Here is a 20,987-nt window from a genome sequence, read left to right as displayed (position 1 = left end):
ATTTCTATCCTGGGAAGTGAGTGGGGGACTGAATTTTTTGTCTGCCCACTTCTTGGGCAGTGTGGGCTTTTGAATTCAGATAGAAGATATGCCTGTGATTAAACTGGGAGTACATTAGATGGATAAACCTTTGCTGTTGTCAGGTTTTAATAACTTTTCTTGTAATGGGTATAGCTTATCCAGTGACCTTCAAGTAAGAAGTTTTTAATTTTTTTTTACCAGGGAAACTCTTGGCTTATGTTACTTTCATGTTTAATTATAAACAGATTACTAGATTCTCCTGTTAAATCTTTCAAACAAGTCGTTACAAATTCTGAAATGTGAAAGCAACGGTGGAAAATCAGTTGCTACTTTGCCCTTTTACCACTGAGATTGGAGCAAACATTATAGGTACTCCTAAACGAATGCATTCTTTGTCTATTATGCTAAGATTTACTTCAAAGCAAAGGGTTGTAAACTGCTGCTGAGCTAATTTCTGGATTTCAGTCTGTCATATATGTTTGAATTTGATTCAGTCCCATTAAAACAGCTCACTCTTAGAAACCTAAGCTTCCATGAAAATACACACACTGTGCCTAGGACTTCCTGCATCTCTACATTTATTTTAATGCAGCAGTAAACAACCAGGCAAAGGAATGTGCAGATTTGTATTGTCATCCTAAAAGCCCAGATGTGGTGTTGCCAAGTCTTAATGTTCCCACGATATTTTATAGATGCAAAAACCAAGGCAAACTGAAATGATTCTGTAATGCTGATAAAGAAAAGTGCAGCGTATGGAGATTAAACTACTAGAAAGGAGAGCTTTATTGCTAGCGGGTCCAAACAGTTGTCTCCTTGGGCCGAGCACTTCTAAGACATTTGTTGCGTTCTTTAGCCATGTACTGAATGTAGCACATCTAAACCGAAAGCAAGCATTCAGGATATATACACCCAAAAAAGAGATCCTATCATTTTAATTTAGCATTTGTTGCTGGCTGACTCTTCTGAGCTTGCTTTTGAGACCTGGAAACCAAAATTGAGGGTGGTAATGAGAAGGAACAAAAGCCAAGTAACTCATTTACACTTACTTATAACCTTAGAGAAACGATCACTGAAACACGTTTTCTGTCTTATCCTAAAAGACATATTCCTAACAGCTTTACACAGTGTGCAACAATGTATGCATTTATTGATGCTTTTGTTTTAGTTGGCATTTGTTCTAATGGCAAAACGAATTGGCACATTTCTTACTAATGGACTTTGAAGCTGTGACTTCAGCCCAGGCTTAATCTTCTGTTTATGTACAGCAGGGAATCTGTGTGCTTTGTATAGGGATGTATACAGCACAAAGAGCAAAAAGGCTCTGCACAGATGGGGTCTTCCAACTCCTCTCTGCCTCTGTTTTTCTTAAAGTAGTTCAAGTCTTTTAGGAATAGCAGGGTTTTTTTTTTCCTCTTCTCTTTTATTGTGAATTTTTCCTTCACTGTGCATGGGGTAAAAGTTCATAATAAACATTGCAGTAGGATTAACCTGAAAGTATCTTTGTATTGATCTTCAAACATAGCTCAGGACATGAAGGATTTAAGGTACATGAGGAATTTACTATTTCTGTTTTTCTATGCAGTGCCTATTTAATTGCATAGTTTTAGTGCCTATTCTTTGAGATGTAAAAGAAGGAGGGATTTATTCAAAATGGTTTGCATTTGTTTCGTGTTTTATCCTAGAGTTCCATTAATATTAGTTGTGTATCAAAAATTCTGTGAAAAATCTGCTGGCAAAAGTTAATAATTTCTGGGGGAAAAATACTCTGCATACATAATGGGACAGTAGAAGCTGCTATTTATGGTATTATCCTTTCCCAATTTAAAATGCCCAGGCAAGCAGCTGAACTTTTTTTCTTTTCACTTTCAGAGTAGGTTGCTAGCTGGTACAGTAGGCATGCATTCCTTATCCTTATCCGTGGCTGCAATGAATGTAACCTTAACTTTTACAATTCTAGAGGTTCAGAAAGCCCTAAACTTGCAAACATAAATGTAAGCTTTTGAGTATTTCCATTAACATCAATGGGATTCCTCATTTATTTGAAGTCAAACATATACCTAAACCTTTGGAGGGTGAGGGCATAAGGTTGTATTATTATAGCAGAATAATTAGCAGTCTCTTTTAATAGTATTATTAAAGATGACCTAGAAAGAGGCAAAAAGGTCATGATTTAAAAAAAAAAAAACCCGTCATGGTTTTGCATTTGATATTCAGATTCTGTAGAGGCTGGAAGAAGTCTATAATAACTGAAGAATTAGCTTAGGGATAGCACCAGAGTTTAAGGAAGGTTAAGCAATTACAAAGGAAAAGGACTTTTAGCCAGACTTTTTTTGGTGTCAACACATATGTAATGCCAGTGGTTTTATACAGAAAAAGCCTTTGTTTAAGGTTCAACATCTCCATCCACTCAATAAGTTGGTCAATCTAAAGTACATATGATCTGACCCATCCTAGTAGTCTTTAAGCCAAAACCAGAGAAGTGAGTTTTAGGCTTAGGTGTAGTTTGCTCTACAAATGCATCAACACTCAAAGCTTCTCTGTGGTGGAAGAAGGCTTTGTTCTCTGTCTGGTTACACTCTGTTTGTCTGGCCACAGCACTCCCATGCCTTCTGCTAGCCACTGTTCCCATTATTATCCAGTTTTCTTAGGGTGCACTTAACACTCTGGAGTCACTGCTGCTGCAGTGGGGCCATGCAGCGCTCTAGGAGCTCATGGATGTCTATGCACTTGGGCAGCCAGGAAACAAGGGCTGCTATGAGGACTAAGCCCCTCGTGTAAATAGAGTTCTGCCAAGCAGGAGTTTTTCTGTCATCAGAGATGCGTACATTAGCTTCCCAGAATGGATCAGGCTCAGAGCTACGTCCAGGCCAGGGGTTTCACTAGAACATCTACATGGACTCTGAAATGTGATCTTTTATTTGCATCTAGCTGACGTAGTTCTGCCAGCAGAAATTTGGTGTGGGCAAATCCCAATATTCCTAACCTTTCGAGGGCAATACAGAATGAAAGTAGGATAAGCTAATTCTCATTTACCATGGGATGAGAGCATGAATATAGACAGTTGCTTCAGGGTTGGGGAATGGGAGGACTGGGCAAACCAATTCAAGCATGATTAGGGACCTTATTCACATGAGAAGAAAAGTGCTCAACCTACTGACATCCCTGTGCAGTCGCTTGCAATCACTGCTCAGTGCCATGGTTATTAACAAGTTCGTCATAGTTGCATGTCTGTACAAGTCCTAATTCAAACCATTCATGGCTCTGATTGGTTGCAAGCCTCCTTAGACGTGGTAGTTTGGACAAACCCTTTGCACATTTATATAACAAAGACACGAGACCATCTGCATCTTGGATCTTCCTTTCACCATATTCTGCAGGGACAAAGATTTTTTGTGTTCTCATCCATAATTTCCCCAAAATCTATTGTCTGAGTTATGCTTGCTTTAGACCTTGTACCTTTTAATTTCCTTTCCAAGGTTTTAGTCTAACCACTTGGACAGTACAGACTTGGGAGTCTAGATGTTAAGATGGTTTTGAGCTTTTTCATTTGGAGAATAAAAATAATGATACTTACATCTCAGAGAAGGACTTTGAAAGTATCAAAAGTATTTGTAGACCTCCGAGAGCAGTGCAAAGGGAGTATCATTTCCACTTGCCAGCTAAGTGAGCAATGTTTTATCCATTGAGACATGCTGTGCTTTCGCCATAAGGTGCTGTGTCTGTGTGTTCAGACTCTCTGTTAAGAGTGAAGTAGAATCAGTAATGCATGCCTGTAATGTTTCCCTCGGAGAAATCTGCAGCACCGTTCCACAATTTTGTTCGCGCCTTCATGCAGCAGCAGTCGGGATCTGTTGCTGTCCTTGAGGTGGCGGTTTTGCAATCCTTCCATAGCCACAAACTCTGCCTGCCACCTTCCGGGGCTTGGCTGGCCTGTTAGTCTCATAAGCCTCCTCAAAGGAGGAGGTCTTGTTTACGTTGAAAACGGCATCCTGTTCAAGCATGGTTGTGAGCCACAGAGCTATCTGATGAAATGCTAACCAAGACTGACTGATCACTGGAGAGCATCATGATGAGCGTCACATCAGCTTCTCTCTCCTCATGATTGCCTCTGAGGACTAGAGAATTGTATTATGGGTTGAACAGGTTGGAGCGGGGTTTACTACCGTTGTAACTGCACTCCTCCAGGTGTTTCTTCTATCTTCGTACCACCTACCTGCTTTTCTACTGTCTCCTGAGGTTTTTTTGGTTTCGTGGGGTTTATGGTAATGGAGGGTTTAGAGGGAGGAAAAGAAGTGGTTGGGAGCTGCATAGCCTCTTTATGATCTCAGCTCTTAATATTTGGAGCCACAAAGGAAAAGCTCATGTGGTCCAAACCTGCTGCTTAGTAACGGAGCTCTCAAAAATCATGAGAGGTCTAAGACATTCCTTAAGTGAGGAAACCATCAAAGAATCCCAGTAACTGGTGAGCGACCTCTTTTTAGCCATTTTTAAGTATGGCAGTCTTGTGATGATGGCTCAAGTAGGTCAAGATTTAGGTCAGGGTTGACGTTTATATTTTTTTCCCAGTTCCCCCATCTTTACAACAAATGCATGCCAGATGTGGGCGGGTAGCATTGGAGCACAGACTGCGAAGGCCAAATGAAGTCTCAACAGGGACCCCTTTCACATTCCGTAGATCAGTTCTCATATTAATAACTTTGTATCCACAGTTGTAGCAAATACCCTCCTGACTAGAGCTCCTTTTTTAAATGATCCAGTGCCAGTAAGGTCATTTTTAAAGGTCTGTCTTGTGACCAGTCTTGTTACTCTGGGTCACATTGAAGACGATATAGAAGATTGTATGTGTGCATGTGTGTGTACACATTATGCAAATATTTGCAAAAACTCCACTTGACATTTGTGGCCCTGTTGTTTGAGCCGTTTCCCTTGTCTCATATCTTCACGTCATAAACTCTGGTACATTTCTGGCCTTCTCCTTTAAACTCTTCTCTCATTAAGGGTTGCCCCCCAAAATTACAACTAGAGACCTCTTCCTGAAAATAGTGGTAAAGTTTGCTTGGCTTTCCTTTTTTGCAGTTTCACAGCCTCTCTCTGTCCTGCCCTGTCAGGGCTGATGTTGATAAATTCTTTTCGTGCTGCCTACTATTAGCTATTAGCATCAACACTAAACATTTCTCTGGAGCTGAGCTGTGAGGGACATGAGTAAAAGGATTTCAAGGAAAGTAGTGCCCAAGGTGGGCTCCAGTGGACAACAGCACAGATAGAGGTTCTCTAAACCCACACGACAGATAGGGACTAGCTGAAGTGATGAAACGGAGCATGCCACTGTGTAAACCTTAATCCTGTCCTGGATGGACCATCTTTCAGAAGAAGGGAGGTCAGTTCTTCAACTTGTAGCTTCTTTGCTGAAAAAAAATCTGCTTTGTTTTTACCATGTGACAATTAGCTGCCTTGGCTTAAAATCAGCTTCTAAAAACCTCTTCTTAACAGGCTGTCCTGCAAGTTCTGTTGGCTCACTTCAACCTCTTGCGTTCATATCCCATAACCTTCAAAAAAAGTCATTAATTCCAGCTTCCCTAACATGCACGCAGTTTCAGGAATGGCAAAATATCACTATCATGCCAGTTTACAATAAAACAGATCAGCATTACATGACTTAGTTCTCAACCCCAAGATCTGTGGGTCGCTCATGTCCGGATGATGGCGTATGCCTTTTGCAAGTGGTTGCACACTTCCAGCAGAAACAGTGTTGCTCCACCACAACAGCATTAAGCTCTTGATTAGGCATGTTCTGTACATGCCTTAAAATGTGTGATAATTTAAATATATATTTGCTATTTAAATAAGAGATTTGCCTTAATTGGCTGCTGGAAATTATGTGCAAGAAGGAATGATTTATTGCTTGTAATTGGAAATGAGTTACGAAGACGAATGTTGGTAATCATGAAATAAAGCTTGGAATATATTGATTTCCAGATGGTTGGCAATGGAATTGCTCTTTAGTGTTAAATATAACAGACACAGGCACAGGATTTTTTTCCTACCATATATCCTTATTTCTTGATGAATAACTTGTATAAAATTACAACAACCTGAATGTTCAAGTATTGTGTTCCTTTGCATAGACTTGCAAAAAGTAATTCATTTAAACATTAGCTGGATTAGCTGATATAGTGCAAGATGTAAGTTAATATTATGTCTGTATGATATTTGTCCTTGTAATGTCACATGTTTTAAACAGGAAAGATCTAACAATAAATCTTGCATCACCTTTGGGTATAAAAGTCTCTGTGGATTGTTCTCAGAGACTTCAGGTTACTAGATGTTTTCCTTTTCATCTTTTGCCTCATTATCTGTTTTTATGAGGTTGAGATTGATCAAAAACACCTGTCAAAAAGCAAATATTTGTAAACCTCCTCAGCTACATGTAGGAAAGTGTATTTATACCAGAGTTAAAAGCAACAACTCTGTTGCTGGGAACTTCACAACTGGACATTCTGTTCCTCGTGGTGTAATTTAGCTCTATTCAAATTAAAGCGCCATTTGTGTACTGTGTTAATTTTGGTTGACCCCTGCATAACTATAAGCCCATGATTTAAAAATGACTGGAATTTACATTTCTTGGCCAAAGTTCTATTGATGGCAGCCTTTTCTGCTAAGGTGAATGCATTATATCCCACTACCATATTGGCTAATTCAGTATAAGTCTGATTTTAAGCATGCCAGTTGTCCTACTCACAGGCTTAAAGTGAAGCACGTGTTAAATACTTTGGTGAACTAAGGCCTTTGTGGTTGGTTATTTACATGCCGTTCACAATCCAGGTGGGGACTTAGCTTTTTTGCTTCTTTGCTTTCAAGCACCTTTTCCTAGCCAAGTACAAATTTACCTTACTCCCACCATTTCTTTTGCTCAGCAAGGAGAGACTCCAAGCTGCTGTGATGAAAGGAATGCCATCTTTTGGTCAGAGATTCAGTACTGTGCATTTTATGATCAATTTTAGATATTTATTTATTCTGAGGCACCTAGAAGTGTCAAGAGGTGAGCTTCCCAGAGTCAATATTGACAGTCCCACTGAAAGTCACCTCCTTTCATACTTGCAGGAAGAATGTGCACTGACCAGAAACTTGAGATCAGTCCTGGAGCATTTCTAATTTCCCATGGTCTGCAGTGATTTCCTTTTAGACTCAGACATATGTGCAAGTTATTCATGATCTGCTGGTTTTGCCTTATTTTTAGTTAGGCCTGATAATGTGGCTTTAGTTTTGAACTCCTTCATCTTTTGTCGTTGGAAATTTGTTGTGGCCAATGACAAAAGTACCAAGTTTGGTATTTTACTGCAATTACTTAAGTACTTAGAGGTGCATGGTGCTGCTACAGTACTTAGCTGTCCTTAGAAAGATGCAGAAGTACTAAGATAAACAGGTTGCATCCAGATGAGCGTGCATGTGCGGTATGCAGTTTGAGGCACTGCAAACTGCACGTGGTGCACGTGCACCCGTTTGCTGTGCTGCTAATTTGCAGTGCAGTGTTTTTTTTTGAACACTGAGAGATCTTGGCGCCAAAAAAAAATGCTGCTAAAAAAAGTGGTTTAGCACATGCTTTGTGTGCCACCAGAAATGGAGCTTGGCCAGCCAGAGCCACACTCTGGCTGCCAGCCGGGCTCCAAGTAGCTGACTTGATGCCACTGCTGCTCCAGGAGGCCCCCAGGACCTCAGGTAAGACTGCTGGGGCTAGCACAGGTGCCGATCCCAACCCCTGTACCCCACCCAGGTAAACTTGGCATGTCCTAGGATAAAAAAATCCGTGGCACAAATATGCGCCGGTGTTCTTTGTCCCACAGGAAATGCACACCCCTGCACGTGTGTGCTCATCTGCATGTGCCCACAGTGTCAACAAATGTTTCTCTTTGGTTATCTTTATTGCAAGGTGAAAGGGAGTGTGTGCATGTTCTTACCCAGGCTTTCAGGAAAAGAGGAATAAAGCAACTCTGCTTTAGCTTTCATGTGCTGCGGGGGGGGGTGTGCACGCATACCATTATCACAGAGCCTTTAACACCTTGTGCTTTGTGGTAATACACCGATCCATTCTTTTAGCTTTGTGGTGGATAGCTCATCTGCACATACCATTATGGCCAGTAGAGCTTCTTACCTTTCACCTTTTCAGCTTCATGATTTCTTGGTCTGTATGGGCTCAAGTCTGGTCTTAGCACTGAAGATAACCTCAGAGCTGCAGTGCCTGATGCGGTGATGCTGAAGAGCCAAGCCTCTCTGATGAAGAGAAGGACTGTGCTGGAATCCAAAATGGGAGTGATGTCTCATTTTCACTCAGGTTTTTGCTGCTGCTTCAGTTTTCCACATTTGCCAGAAAGAGCTAATTTTTTGTTGTCATGGAGTAGGAAATGCTGGAGAATGGCATATCGGGTGTGGTTAGGCAGAAATTGCTACTGCTCACAGTAGATGTACCCAAGCTAGCTTGAAACTACTTGCTGCATGGAGCTCAGTGTGGGCTCGCTGCCTGCCAGTTTCTTGGGCTGGTTTTATGGCCCATGCTGGGGGTTACATATAAGCAGTTCCTGAGGTGGCTAGTGTCAAGCTGGCTTAGGTATGTCATGAGCTGCAAGTGCTTGATTTCTGTGTGAAGAGCAGCTTTTGAGCTTTCTGCATTGCTAGCATCAGGATGGCTGATTTGGAGAAACTACTCTATCCATTAATACTGAAGAGAAAACTGGGGCCCAGAAAGTGCAGACCCGTCTGGCCTTGGTAAAGCAAAGTAATTAATGATATACCTAGCTCTAATATAAATTTGTGCATTGAGCCCAAGCTGCTGGGGATATTCTTTGTTGTCCTCAGAATATGTCTTTTTAAAATCCTTTTCTTCCCCTCGTAAAACCCCCCAACAAAAACCGATACCACTGGTCTGCGGCGTAGACTATCCACTGTTCAGTCTTGAACCAGCGATGAGTTTATGGCTCATCTTGTAACTCTGTAATGCTGCTAAAGGGACCTCCAGACTTTTGGACAGGGTTGATTTCCATCTGTTCAGTAGAAGATAACATGGACTTTAGATATTTCAACTTATTTTAGAATTGTTTAAAATTTGCTGTTTTTCCTCTCCCAGAGAGGAAAATGTCTGCTAAATTGGGACTGTTAGATGAAGTCAGCTTGACTTGGCAAGTGGAACGGGATCCAAAAGTAGTACCAATAAAATAAAAAAAGTCCTTCACCCTTTTCTCTAAAGCGCTCCACAAACGGAGTTTCTGTAGTAGATATGGTGCATATACAGAACGCAATCATGATGCAGCACGGCTAGGTAGGTTTTATTGACACTTATCTAGGATAACCTGCATAATTTTACTCGAGACTTGCCACTCACGAGGAACACGCTCTTTCCAGACTCATGCCGATAAAACCGTTTTATTGCATTTTACCACTGTATATTTGTTGTTTGTCTGTCCATAAAATGAGTATGTGTGATAAGCAATAATAAGAGGTTCCTTACTTGGATGGATGAAGTTAATATTCAGTAGAAACAGAGCTTTGGTGAGTTTCCAGATTACTTCCAGAATTTCTCTGAGGGGATGTTACAGCATCATAAACCTTTGGGTGGTTGAACTGCCTAATGTAACCTGCACATATTTATTGCCCCCATCACGCGCTCTCTATTTTATGTACTACACAATGTAATCTTTTGTTGTTATATAATAAGCAAAATAAAAACAGTTGTTTGTCACAGCCAGCTTGTTTTTCAAAGCATTTGTTCTCTTTGAAAGTTCAATCTGTGTGATCTTCAGCCCTGTCACAATATATTATTTTGAGTCTTTTAAATTGCTAAACTGGAGGACAAACCTACATGTTATCTTCAGTCTCGGATGGAGGTGGAACGTGAGCTAAGCAGATCCTGTAGTGAGTAGATACTGGTGACATGCGCAGCGCCATTATTGTGTGTCAAAAACATGTCCAGATTGTCAGCTTCCAAAGCTATGTGTGTTGGTTGACTTGAGCATTTGTATATTTGCATAATTTTCAAATTAGTTTGAAATCTGTGGGTTCCACTTGGGGCTTGTTCATTTATTTTTTTCCTTCTTTGGGTGCAGCATTCAGAAGGTGGCCTGTTCTCCCCTCCCCCCCCCCCCCAAGTTTGTAACGTATGTAATTCTGTCATAATGCAAGTATACAAAATAATGAAATGTAATAAATCATGGACAATTACTGAAGCATTTAGAAAGAGCAGGCGGACCATTATTACAAACTAGTCAGAGGGGACCAGCAGGCATTGGAGGGGGAGTCCCTGTTCCCCCGAGCACCACCAGGAGTGACCAGGAATAACGGTCACAAGCTGGCAGAGGGTAGATTTAGGCTAGATATCAGGAGGCGCCACTTCACTGTCAGGGCGGCTAGGGTCCGGAACCAACTTCCAAGCAAAGTGGTGCTGGCTCCTGCCCTGGGGGTCTTTAAGAGGAGGCTGGATGAACACCTTTCTGGGGTCGTTTGACCCCAGTACTCTTTCCTGCCATGGCAGGGGGTCGGACTTGATGATCTGCTCAGGTCCCTTCCGACCCTAGAAACTATGAAACTATGAAACATTATATTTCTCTTAAAATGCTAGGTTTTATATAGAGACATGATATATATCACAGTTTGCCTTAACCCAGGAAAAGACATTAATATATGGGATGCAGTAGCTCTGAATTCAAAGTGTTTCTTTTGCTGAGCAAAGTCCTGATTAAATGCAGTATGTGGGCGGATTACAGATGTGGTGTGGGGATGCATGTTAAAAGTTGGATAAAGAACTTTGGTTATCTGCTTTTTTTTTTTGAAGCTGTTCATTTGAGCATTAATGCCCAGTCCCACCCCAGCCTTAAAAACAGCTGTGTTCCTTACTGATGACACGCTACAATATTCAAGCCCTCCCTGGTTAATCAGACAGCAGAAGGAGCTAGTATCTGTAGCCATGGCAGCTAATAATTTATTGTTCCATATGGCTGGTGTGGCAGCAGCTGCTCTGCTTTAAGGTCAGGGCATTATGGCACTTAAAAAAACCCAACCTCCCCTGTAAAATCTTTCCTTACTGCGTTGTACAGTAATAACTAGGGGTCTCTGTAGAGATGATGATGTGATCAGCCAAGGGAGATAAATTAGCTTATTTAAAAAAAATCAATGACATGATTCTCTCGGGAAACTAAGTTGACACGATCTGTCTGTGTGGGGTAGTTTTGACTCTTCAGTTTTCACTGTTGGTGTGTATTGATAGTGCATGTTAGATGCAGTAGGCCACATCTTGCTGATTAAATTGGGGAGTAGCTTTTGAAGTTGCTGGAGACCTAATAATATTAAAAAAAAAGGGTGGGGGGAGTAAGAGAAGAATTGGGCCCAGTGTCTTTCCAGCACATTGAATCTTAGGCTCGGAGACAGCCAAAAATAATATCTAAGAAGAAAAGGGAGACTGTTTTTCTAACTACTAAGAAAAAAAAGCCTGCTTTCTGAACACTAGCATAGAACAGAAATCCACCCTGCAGGGCGCTAACTGGAGTACAGTCACTCAGTGTTGAAAAGTGGAAGAGAGCAGAATGAGTCCTTATATTTACCATCACACTTTACAAACAGCCTCTCCATAAGAACCTGCCCCTGTTCCTCATTTTAAGTAGAAGCATTTAACTTAAAAAGAAACTGGAATATTTACTGTGTGCTTTTACTGTAACGGGGATTGTTTTGGTCCATGTCCAAGCACATGCTTTATTTGCTGTAAAATATATACAGGCAGATTCAGAATATTGTTAGGGCCTCGTTCAATGGCTTGATTCTCACTGGCAGAGAAAAGACTTGAAGGTGTTGTAGAGAGGTTGTAGTGCCCCTGGGAATGTGAGGCAATTTGTGCCCTCCCCAGATAGGGAATGTGGCTGCAGTAATCATTCATTTTAAAGTGAAGATCTTTAATTTCATCTCTGTTGATGGTAAACTATGTAAATATAATATAATATCTTTTACAAGTTAGATAACTGGAATCCTTTAGTTACCTAATCTCCTGATGTTGCTGAATTCTCATGCTTGCATACATCTAAACGAGATATGTGGCTATGGGCGAACAGTGTTTGATAGTATCCTACAAATGATCAAGTTTCAGGAAAGCTCAGTAATTCAGATGAGATGGAGTAAAGAGAATATGCATATACATATCGATAAGTAGGAAAAGAAGGATCTGTCTTCAGATGTCTTTTTCTCTATGTCATGGTATCCTTTGGGAGTATTGGGTAGGAAGTAACTTCTCTGGGTCAAGAGTATCTTGTCTCCCAGAATTTTGATAATCATGAAGTGCAGCAAACAATATCTGAAGCAAAATCCCATTGTATCCTGATCGCGCTGTGGGTGCCCACCCGTGCATTGTTTGCTCTGATATCCGCTCAGATATATCTACTGCAAATAGGTTCATCTCGGGCTGCCCCTGTTGTCCAAATGTCCTGAAAATGTTGTTATGAAGTGCTGGGAAGACAACTCTAGTTGCACATCTTTGCAAGTCGGCCAGTTTTTTGAATTTTAAGATTCTTTTCTCTCTCAGGGATAATGCAGACCTATAACTTTTCACTCTTTTTCTGGGGTTTCTCTCCCCACCGTAGAATGGTTTTGGGTTTTCTTTTTTTTAAAGAACTGGAGAACAACCTGTCTCCGAATGCTAAAGAAAGCAGGACTAGTAAAACGGAGAGAAAAGGCAGCTTACAGTTCAAGAACGCTCAGCTCTGGATGTGTAAATAGACATTAATTAAATTGCTTAGGCTCTGCTAAAAGGTATGCTTGGGGACCTGTCTGAACTGAATTTAGGTTAAAGCTAAGTCTTGCTCTCTGCTGATCTGTGTGCACAAGGAGGAGGGAATAAGAAACAACCAGAAATAGATTAAAACAACTGAGAATAGTGTTCATAGCAATAAAAAAACTGCAGGATATCAAATGATTAGCAGTAACAACAATATTTGGCACTCAGATGACAAAATGATACAAATTAATTTAGTTTCTCCCAATGTCTTTATATAAGCCTTACTTTTCGAAGGAATATCTTTTAGAATATACACAAGTTCAATTACCATCACTTTTTATTCAGAGATCATCTGAGGTCATTTTTTTGTGTAAATTTTCCTCAGTTCAGGATTACATGCAAGATGCTATGATCATCTCAGGCCAGATTCTGATTCAGTTTACACCAACGTAGGCTTGATGTCATGCCACTGAGATTGAGGGCCATGACAGGCTGGTATAATTAAGAAGAGAAAGGGCTCTTTGAGTCATTGTGAGGGAGTGGCAGAAGTGAGTAGAGAAGGGCTTCTTGCTTCTACATTCCCCGCTCCACCTGCCTGAATTTGTTGGCCTCCAAATTGTGTGGCAAAAACCATCTATGTGATAGAGTCTCTGTAGAGAGAGTTGAGAGTGATGTGTGGGATGGGGGTTAGCTCCTCTGCTTCTTAGCCAGCCTTTTTTCTTGTTGCCTTGAATTGCTACGGGATAGTTATAGTGAATGTAAATGTTAACGATTGTTAGCATGTAGAGCTTGTATAAAGGCTTCATTTTAGAAGTGTTTAAATGGAATGGATAATAGAGTGTGATAACATTAGCAAACCCTTTTCTTTGCCAATAGTACAAGTGAATGTTCTCTGTGGCAAGCTGAACTTTTCCTTTTACAACAGAACTCTTCTAATGTTGCCAAATCTTATGCTTTTTTTATTTCTCTCCAGATTAAGACCCTTGATTTCTTCACAACTAGCTAAGAAGGCTGCAACTGAAGAGGTACATGATGTTTACCTCCTCCCTCAAGAGCCCTTCTATACCACTAGAGGCTGAAAACAGGTTTAGCTCTCTTTAAAGCGCCTAAAGCTTGATCTTGCAAATTCTTACAAACCTCACTGGACTCAGCACTTATTTGTAAGAATCAGAAAAGTTGGATTGGACGGGCCCTCTGAAGATCATGTAGTCCAACCCCCCTGCTCACTGTCTCTGCAGGGAGGCAGGAACATCCCTGTCTAAACCATCCCAGCCAAGTATTCACTATGTACACATAAATATAGAAAAGCTAGATGGGATTCTTTTCAATTGAGGAAGCTGGTAGCACTGCAAAGGTGATGCCTTGCATTTTCCAGGTGAGGTTTGCTTTTACAAAAATAAGGCTCCTCTAAGGAAGGCTGATCAAAATATAGAGCATGCATGCACATTCATCAATAATTGAGAACACACTCATGTTTAAGGTGTGCCAGAAGGATTCCAGCTGCAGGGAGGGAATCGAACCTGCAAGTCAGTAACAACAAACAAGTGAAGTGGGTGAGCAGCAGCAGAGTTTGTGTCTGCATATTAGTCAGCACAGAGATGGGAGTAATGCCATTCTGCTCTCCCAGCACCTGGGGCAAGAGGCATGATGACGACTTTCTCTAAATAACAAAAGTTGATAATTATATAGTTTTTTTGAGACTATATTAATACAGAGGAGGAGACAGTGATAGGACCCTAGTACTGACCTCGCCTTTGGTTCTTTGTCCTGGAAGGGCAGTTTCAATTAGAGTAGACGTAGGATTTGTGTCCAGGCCACGGGAAGGCTTAGGCAGTTCCAAAGAGCCATCCAAGTTCACAGGATTTAGGCTCCTCAGTGCACTGTGCAGAGAATGAGGACAGGCAGGCACCTCCAAAGGGGGATTCAGAAAGCCTGGAAGCAGCCAGCAAGAACTCCTAAGCATCATCAAGTTGTGTCTGACCTCTCCATCCTTTCACGAACTTAGTCGTCAGACTTGCATTACTTGTTGGGCATCTCTGTTCACTTGCAACTCAGAACTCCTGTTCCTGGTTCTGAGGACAGATGCTTAACATGTTAACGTGCCCTGTTGCCTAGTGGTTAGAACTTTTCTCAGTCAGTGGGTCCCTGCTAACAGGGAATGCATAAAGAATCTCAGGAAGTAGGAACCACAACCCAGGACTCCCTAGTGCATCAACTTTCACAGGAGGAGTGGAGAGTGCCTCAACCTAGACAGACTAAGAGTGGTTAGCCACTCTTCTAGGACATGGGGGATGAGGCTTTGAATCTCCTCAGGGTCAATGGGCCTAGGACCCAGGTCTCCTACTTCCTGGGCATGTGCTCTAACCAGTAGACTGTGGGGCAGAAGGTGGCCATTGCCACCACCACTGTCATTTTGGGACCTAAATTCAGTGCTATTATTGTGAGTTAGGTATGCTCAGACTACACTTACAAATCAGGTCTACCTGGGGACTTAGGCAGAGTTTTGACACCTCCTAGCACCAATCTGAATCCAAGCAGAGCATACACAGCTTGTGCACCAACTGAATGGTTTCTGAGCATGCCCAGACGCCCTCCTGTAGACACGTGGGGAATTCTTTGGTCCAAAATGGAGATGCCAAGTCTATTTTGTGGCTGCTGGTAAGGAGCCAATTTGAATTCACCTTTCAGACTTAGAGGGTTAGATTCTCCTTATGTCTAGGGTGACCATATGTCCCATCATGACTGGAACAGTCCTGGATTTCATGGGCTGGTTGGTGAAAATTAAAGCAAAAGTCCTGGACTCACAAGGGAGTGGGGTGCAGTCTGGTAGGGTGACGGAGTGGCATGGCACGCCAGGCAGGCAGACAGGCAGGCACTACTGCTACTGTGAGGGAGCAAGGTGGGTGGACTGGAGCGGTGCCCAGCACAACCCTCCCCCTGCTTCCAGTCACTGCTTAGGAGGAACCCGGCTGGGGCACGTGCGGGGAGGGTGGTGCCTGCCCGTCCATCTCCCTAGCACATCATGCCACTCTGCCTGTTCACCAGATGGTGCTCTGCTCCCTGGCCTGCCTGCCTCTGCTGCCGTCTCTGCCTGCAGCAGCTCTGCTGACTTGGGGGGGAGAAAGGGCAGTGCCCTGGATTTCCTTAAAAATAAGATGGTCACCCTACTTGTATCCCACTCATATCAAACAAACTTGAAGCCGGCTATCACTTATGTTTTGTAACACTAGATAATGTGTATGTGCATGTTTGTGTACACACAGACACATATAACCTAAACTGAAATTGCTGTCTATTCACATAATAAGCTGTTATATAACAATGTAAAAAGTTGATAATTTTCCAAATGGGTCTGCTGTTCATATTTGTTTAATGAATGTATGAACTCTGACAGTTTTGTAAAAGTACTAGTTAAACTTTGATTGGTAGTTTACCATGTTTCCACAACGATTGAGGCTCACGTGTGTGTGTGTATATACCATGTTTCCACAACAATTGAAGCTCACGTGAAGCTCGTGTGTGTGTGTGTGTGTGTGTGTGTGTGTGTGTATAAGGGAAAGTTTAAAGGTCAAATTGGAGTTCAGGTTTTCTGGAAATGGATCCAGGAAGTTCTGTTTAAAGGAACTGTTTGACAGCCTTATTTTAAAATGATTAAAAAAACATTGATTTTCAGAAACAGTTTGATATCCTGCCTGGGGAAATACATTTTCACTTTTTATGCTGTGCTCATTAGAAAAACCTGCACATTTTTAGAACTGTAACAGCCTGGAAATGGACATGTTAATTAGAAGAAGGTCATATTTTAATTAGCATGGTGCAATTTTAAAAATAATGAATCAGTTGTAGCTCTTTTATATTCACCCATTCTTAAGTGAAAATTTTCTGAGCAGATGGAAATTTCTAGCATAAAAATTGAATGAATTAAGATGTTGTTTCTCCTAAATCTGATGTCTCTATTTCTGCTCATGTCTAAAACCCCATGAGTTGTCAGTTTAATCATTCTGGATGGCAAAAGTGGTGATAAGTGATAGAAAATAAACGGAAAGGAAAGAAACTCATTTTACATGATAATGAGATTAATTTCTTACATACAGACAGGTTTTTGAAGTTTTCTGAGGTGGCTACCCAGTTGCCATTAAAATTAATGGGCACTCAGTGTCCTCTTACTGAGTGATGGAAGCAGTCCCCTTGGTGACTTTGAAAATTGCAGGCAGAAACTTTGCGTTATGTAGGTTGATCATCTTGATTTCTGAGCAGTTCAGGAATTTGATGTCAGAGTAATGAGAATATGGAGAGGATATCCCCTGTCTTTGTTTGTATACAGTGCCTAAAACCTCAGAGCTCTGCTATTTAGGGACACTTCAGGGATTCCTGTAGTATGCATAACAGTAATTGTTACCAAATTTGGTACTAATTCCAACCATCATCTACAGGAAGTTGCAAAAAGCTTATTTTATCCCTAATAGCTAAGCTGCCTAAGTCCCCCTTATGCTGAGGGAGCAGCAGAAAAGGCTTTCCTGGTCTATCGTCCTTAGCCCATTTGTTATTTAGGTACACTTCTATCTTATCTTCTCTTATATGCCTCTTTTCTAAAGTAAACAGGTCCAGTCTTTTCAGTCTCTGCTGATGTGAGTATTGCTGACCCTCATTTCTGATAATGGATGACTAGTGGGAAGTGATGATATTCACATTCTCTGCTCTGGGTTTGCTCACCTGAAATGCAGCCTTAGAGAAATCACTGTAGGTCCCTGTTTTCAAGCACCTTCCCCTGCCCGCTGTTTTGAAAAAAGTTGATAATATTGGACTGGCTTCCCTAGGATACTACAACCAGATGCTGCAGGTGGAGGTTTTCCATTCTGTGAAGGGAAGACTCCCTGGCTGTGCTGCTGGTGGGGACATTTTTTGCAGTCCCCAGCTGCCTATGAAAGGCAGAAAAGGGGATGGGAAGGCTAATGGAGAGTCTGAGCTTCACCGTGCCCAGTCCTCCCCAGTGAAAGGGAATTCGGCAGCTGAATGCAGATTAAAACCCCTCTACTGTGGCTTAAGCTGGAGTCATGAAGTTCTGAATCAAGGAATTCATTTCCTGCAGTCATTGCTTTCTACTACTCTTACTTAAAAGAAGTGGGGAGGTAGTGGCATTGAATTCATAAAAGCTCGAACAAGAATAGTTCTTTCTCTGAAAAAACTATAAACTGAAGAGCTATAAATGCAGCCTGGGCTGTGTGTTCGCTTATTCTTTCTACTGCCCCCAAGGTCTCTGGGATTTGCAGTCCATAATCAGGGCAGCAGGACTCTCAAGGTTTCTTGTCACTTCCTCTTCCTGCTTCCAGGTGCCTCTGGGATTTGTAGTTGCAGTCAGCACTAAGTTTTAGCAGGGCAGGGCAGCTCTGGACTTAGGGGAAGGTGAGTTTAACCCTCCTCCCTGGCCCCAGACTCCAGCCAGGGTTTGCTTGGAGGAGGTGGGAGGTGGGGAGGGGAGGAAGGTGGGGTAGTGAGCCAGCCAGTAAGGCCAATGAGCCAGCCCTAGTGACGACTGCCCCAGCTAGAGAGCAGAGGGGCAGGGCCAGCCCTGCTCTCTGAAGCAGACAGTACAGCCCAACGCAGGGCTGAAAGGCATGCTGGGATGCTGGAGGACTCTAATTAACTTAAACCAGGAAGAGGTCTAGGATAGAAGTTTCATAAACCGGTTTCACCTAAATCAGTTCAGTCTGATACTTCATTCAACCAGGTTTATCTTAAACCAGTTTCAGTCATTTTGAAACTAGTTTATGTGCACTGAACTTCTGTTCTGTTACAGGTTTAAACCAGTTTCTGATCATGTAAACCAGTTTATGTGCAACTTCTGTCCCTAGCCTTAGTGAGACTCCTTATCTTTAAAAAGTCTAGATAGTTGTAGAAATAACTGGAAACTGGGAGGATGAGCACCATGTCAGCATCCTCAATCCTGGACATTGGTGTGTGCTTTGTGAATCAGACTGTAAGTTTGACCACCATTGTTACTATTGCCTATTTGCAGAACAGAAGAGGTCCCAGATTTTATTATCAATATAATATGATTAGCTACCTGGAGGGTGGTACAAAGGGGGTAGAATTAGACTGTTCTCAGTGGTGGCAGAAGAAGCAGCAATGGTCTCAGGTTGAAGGAAGTTTAGGTTAGATACTAGGAATAACTTTCTCACTAGGAGGGTAGTAAAGCACTGGAACAGGTAACCAGAGAGGCTGTGGAATCTCCATCCGTGGAGGTTTTTAAGACCTGAGTAGACAAAGCTTTGGCTGGGATGATCTTGTTGGGGTTGCTCCTGCTTTGGCATAGGGTTGGACTAGATGACTTCCTGAGGTCCCTTCCAACCTCAGTTTTCCATGATTCGAATACTCTTTTATGGTGTTGCTGTGCTGTCTAACAAGAACTATTGATGGACTGTTGATTCTCCTTCCAGACAAACCAACCTATCTGTATGATGAATACCCATCAAGGTTTTTTCCCTTGACATGAGGGTGCATTTTGATGATCATTAAGCACTAGTATGATTTTGTAACAAGTTTTTGTGAGCTAAACCTAGTAAAGCAAAGCAAGGCAAGCTTCCCCATGGAGCTGTGCCAAAACACCTCCAGCCTCCGACTAGTTCTGCCTTGCTCTTGTGCAAGGATTGTATTTTAACTGTCATTATATCCTATTAAGTTTTGCTTGAGTATTTGCCTGGCTTTGAAATACCTGAAAACTTCTGGTGTTTATCTAAGATTCACATTCACAGCACTTGGCTATTTGAAGGTTTCCCAGAAGAGTTAAGCTCCTTAGGCTAGGCTTAGACTTCGATAGAGGACAAAAGTGATAGGCCGACTTATTCCATCCCTTTTATATGGAGATTTTTAAGGGGACGGAAAATGTTGGATACAAAGAAAGGCTTGCTCTAGTATCCCTGTTCCCTTTTGCAGGTTACCTTTTCAGACTTACAACCAGAAGTACAGGAGTTGGGAAAAGCAGAGAGTGTGCTGGTAGAGAGTGGACCAGTGTCCTATAACCATGAGGATGATGCTGAAGAAGAAGAAGTAGAAGAGGAGGAAGATAATTGCATGAGTGCCCTTCAGTTAATGGGAGGAAATGGTAAGTCTGGGTGTTAGATTATGGTGCCTCATGAGTTAAATATGCTTTTTAAGGCAAACTGATTTCTGTGCTTTCTAAAATAAAAATTGTTCTAGAGAAGAAAACTGAATTATTAATGACATTAAAAAAAAAGAAAGTTATCAGTCATGGTAGATGACTGTATTGGGTGTAAAGTGAATGTAGGCGTGATTAGAATGGTGATAACAGGTCTGATGCTGGACTCCAAAGCTGGCATCAAAATTCTTTCCATAATGTGTGTGGTCCAGGTTGTACCTGCTCAGCTGCTGTGCTCACTTCTGTCTCAGTGAGGGTAAAATGATTCAGTGAGCCTTGCCCAGGCTCTTCCTCCTGGTGGGTGGTTTTATCCTCTTTCAGTATATTTGAGCAAGTATTTAAAAATTCCCTTTGTCATTGTTACAGTTAAGGCATGTTAAAGGTCATTTTAGCAAATGGGTGAATGTGTCGTCAAACACCAGAGGCAAGCCTTGCTAAGGATTTCTCTCAATAAATACATATCTTCATTTTCTTTTCAGTAAAAATGATCTGGATTATTTCTATTGCGTGAACACTTTTGCCTGGTACTGCCATGTACCGGCTAGAGAAAATACTGCCACTTTCTCTCTAGTACTGCCACGCATGCAGAGCACAGAATCATCCTGTTCTGGTTCACCACACCTCTCCCCTTCAGTGCTTTCCAGGCTTTGCATGGCCTTGCAGCAGGATGTGGGATTTGCTCCTTTTGTGTAATACTGGAACTTTCCTGAGACTTCCCATGACAGGGAGTACAGCCTACGAACCCCAGTTTTAGGCTGGAAGACATTTTTTTCCTTCACATATTCTGGATTAAATTCATAGGCTAGTGTAGGCTGAATAGATGCTCATTTCTATCAGAAGAAATTTCTTCTGGTAGAAAAACATCCCAGGAGCTAGACTGTACAGATGTCCCTCTAGCCCCATGGCAGGAAAGCATCTCAGGCAATCTCTCCAACTAGGGAGCACTAGAGGGCTGTTCCCTGGGCTACTTCTGCTCTTCAGGGAGCCTGCTCTCTTTCCTGCTTGGGAAAGGGACAGGATGTCAAGCAGCAGCTGCCACAGACAGCCAGGGAGGGTTCCTGCCCC

The 20,987-nt window shown here is 42.0% G+C and overlaps 1 protein-coding gene across 1 annotated transcript in view; it reads left to right on the top strand.

Moving 5' to 3' along the window:
* BRF1 (BRF1, RNA polymerase III transcription initiation factor subunit) overlaps positions 1 to 20,987 on the top strand; it is a 249,905-nt gene that overhangs the window by 221,820 nt on the left and 7,098 nt on the right. Inside the window, exons 16-17 of the mRNA XM_019550818.1 lie at positions 13,740 to 13,791; positions 19,700 to 19,868. Of these exons, the coding sequence (XP_019406363.1) occupies positions 13,740 to 13,791; positions 19,700 to 19,868 (221 nt within the window). The remainder of the gene's footprint in view (positions 1 to 13,739; positions 13,792 to 19,699; positions 19,869 to 20,987) is intronic.

Source organism: Crocodylus porosus, unplaced genomic scaffold (assembly GCF_001723895.1).
Source record: "Crocodylus porosus isolate Cpor-Errol unplaced genomic scaffold, CroPor_comp1, whole genome shotgun sequence".
NCBI lineage: Eukaryota > Metazoa > Chordata > Crocodylia > Crocodylidae > Crocodylus > Crocodylus porosus.
The sequence above is the reverse complement of the archived record's forward strand: the minus strand, read 5'-3'. Positions and strand labels throughout refer to the sequence as shown.